We start from the raw sequence: 3,058 nt of genomic DNA, 5'->3' as shown, positions 1-3,058 counted from the left end.
CACAGAGAGGAGGGGAGAGGGATAGAGAGTTAGAAACATCAATGAGAAAGAAACATGGATCACCTGCCTCCTGCACAGCCCGTACTCGGGATGTGCCCGCAACCAAGGTACAGGCCCCTTACCTGAATCGAACCTGGGTTTCTTCAGTCCACAGGCCGACGTTCTATCCACTGAGCCAAACTGGTCAGCGCTTGAGAGCAGATTTTGAATGGTGGTTATGATGAGTGGCAGCAAATTACAGCGTTCGGCGGCCAGCGCCCCACCGCCCCCCAGGAGGAGGAGCTCCCCCCATGTGCACCCTACGGGGGGCTACCCCAGGCCAGGCAGGCACTGGATCCACAAGACGGACAACAGCATCATCTCCCTAAATGCATGGGGTTTGGATGACGAGGTCAGCTTCCTAAGGACTTGGCGACCCCTGATGTGAACTCAACTCGGCGGCTGCACCAGAACCTGTCTGTCAGCTGCCAGAAAAGGGGCGAACCAATCCCAGGAGCTACAGGCAACAACATGGAGATCCCTGGCTTTGCCTACGGGAGATCCAGGGCTGCACTGGTGGCAGCGATGGCATTGCTGCTGACTGTGGCGGCAGCGGCTGCAGGCTGGTGGTGCCGGAACCCGTGTCCTCACCAGGGCTATGCTGGTGCCCAGGCTGCCAGGCCAGTGCTGGAGCTCACCCACCATGTCGGACAAGAACTCAGCACCCAGGGCATGGACAAGGCTCCCAGGGGATGACACTGGTGATTCCCTGAGACTCTGCCCCAACCGACTTCCAGGTGCACCCATACTATTTTCATTGGCTTTTCTATCCAAATGGCCTGTCTTGGCTCATGCTTCAGATTTCCCTAAAATCTCTCAAACAAGCAGCAGCTGGCCTCAGCATGGACCGTACCTCTCACTAAGTGGCCCCAGATCCAGTGCTAGCAGCAGCTGGCCTTGCTTCACAGCGTGGCCTTGCATGGGCGCTTACAAACCTAGCACAAGTAGCATCCATCTGCAGATTGTTTTGTAGCTCATATGGCCTCGGACAGAACACAGGCAGTGGCTGACCTCCTGGGAGGCCCCAGCGCCAGTGCACCTAGTCGACAGCTTCAGACCACCTTGAAGCAGCACCACCCAACCAGTTCCATAAGCAGACACACTCAAAGAGCGGACTCTATGTGCACTGGAGTTCCACTAAAGTAAATCGTGCTGTATAAGGTCTCCTGTGTTAGGGGCAGAAATATCCTCAGGTGAGAATTAACAACAACAAAAAGAAAATATGAATAATAACATAGCAATAAGTACACAGATACCAACAATTGAATCTAAAAAGGAAATTAAATGAACAAGCAGCCCTGGCCAGTTTGGCTCAGTGGAGAGCATTGACCTGCAGACCCACGGTCCTGGGTTTGATTCTGGTCAAGTGCACATACCCCGGTTGCAGGCTCCTCCTGGTGGGAGCGTGTGCAGGAGGCAACCAATTGATGAGTTTCTCTCACATCAATATTTCTGTCTCTCCTTCTCTCTAAAATCAATGGAAAATATCCTCAGGTGAGGATTAAAAAAATTGAACAAGCAAAATAGAGGCAGAATCATAGATACAGAGAACACTTTGAAGGTTGCTAGATGGGGTTGGGGGGATGAGTGAAAAAGGTGAAGGGATTAAGAAGTACAAATTGTCACCATAGCTAAGATTTGGAAACAGCCCAAGTGCCCATCAGCAGATGAGTGGATTAGAAAACTGTGGTACATATACATAATGGAATACTATGCTATGGTAAAAAAACAAAACAACAAAAAAAAACGGACCTCTTGCCTTTTGCAACAGCATGGATAAACCTGGAGAGCATTATGCTAATGGACATAGACAACAGGGGGATAGGAGCATGAGTATGCGGGCCGGCGGAGTGTGGGGGAGGTTGGGGCTTAATGGAGGGCATGAGGACACATTTGTAATACCTTAACTAATAAAAAAAAAGAAGTGGTACTTTGGTGACTATAGTCATGGGGATGTAAAGTACAGCATGTGGACTATGGTCAGTAACATCCTAACAACTGTGTATGGTGTCAATGGTGTGAGACTTACTGGGGTGATCACTTAGTAAGTTATGTAATGTCTAATCGCTGGGATGTACACCTGAAACTAATATAATCATGCATGTCACCTTGAGAAGGCTAGCCCCTATTTTGTAAAACTACTGTTTGGAATTCTCTGCTATTCTTTAGACGGCCTCTTATTCTAAAAAAATAACTTTGCTTCCTAGCCTGCTTGAATAATGTGGAAGATAAACGTAGCTGTCTGACCTTGTAGGCCAGAGACTAGATACACCCATACTCTCAATGCCATGCCCGGTGTATTTTTTAATTGGATGGAACTGTGTTGTTTTCAAGGCCCCCAGCGAGATAACCGCTAAGCACACCTAGGGCTGGCTCTTTATAAAAAGGGAAGTTCTACTTGTAGCTCTGTTTAGGATTTGAATTCATTTTCTCTGAGCCTACGGCGGTGAATGAAGTGTGCCTCCAAACTCTGAGCATTGCTTGATTTATTCTGGCTCTCTGTAACAACCTGGCATTGAAAAACAGAAAAAAACTTTCCCTTTCTGCAGTCCTTTGGAGCTCCTATTTGCTGGGTGAGATGCTTCCCCAGTCATGAATCACTTAATAAACCCAACCAGATCTTCATATTTACTTCTCGAATTATTTTTGACATCATTGATTTTTTGGTTTATCTTTGCGCCAATGTCATACAGTAATATTTTAATTACTATAGCTTTCTAATAAGTCTTGGTAGGTGTAGCATACATGTCCAAATTTGTCCCCCCACTTCAAATGTGCGGAGCCCAAAACAAGACCTTCCCAGCTCCCCTCGGGAAGATGGAGGGAGCGCGCAAGTAGGAGGCGGCCCGTAGACCCTGCGCCCGGCGCGTCATACCTGCGCCCCGAGGGCAACACGGCCAACGCGCTTGCGCAGCCTGAGGGCTGTAATTGGATGGAGCTTGGCAGAGGGAGTTGACGTCACTTCCGGGGCGGAGGACGCGGTGGGTGGACCCATGGTCTCTGCGGCGCCCAGGTAGGG

General features: G+C 49.2%; 1 protein-coding gene across 1 annotated transcript in view; it reads left to right on the top strand.

Moving 5' to 3' along the window:
* The first annotated feature begins 2,972 nt into the window (after nucleotides 1-2,972).
* Nucleotides 2,973-3,058, top strand: part of DHRS7B (dehydrogenase/reductase (SDR family) member 7B) — a 57,131-nt gene continuing 57,045 nt past the window's right edge. Inside the window, exon 1 of the mRNA XM_006773949.2 lies at nucleotides 2,973-3,052. Within this exon, the coding sequence (XP_006774012.1) occupies nucleotides 3,033-3,052 (20 nt within the window). The 5' untranslated portion in view covers nucleotides 2,973-3,032. The remainder of the gene's footprint in view (nucleotides 3,053-3,058) is intronic.

The sequence above is a fragment of the Myotis davidii genome, unplaced genomic scaffold (genome assembly GCF_000327345.1).
Source record: "Myotis davidii unplaced genomic scaffold, ASM32734v1 scaffold207, whole genome shotgun sequence".
NCBI classification, from domain to species: domain Eukaryota; kingdom Metazoa; phylum Chordata; class Mammalia; order Chiroptera; family Vespertilionidae; genus Myotis; species Myotis davidii.
Note: the sequence above shows the minus strand (reverse complement) of the source record. Positions and strands in the feature narration are given on the sequence as shown.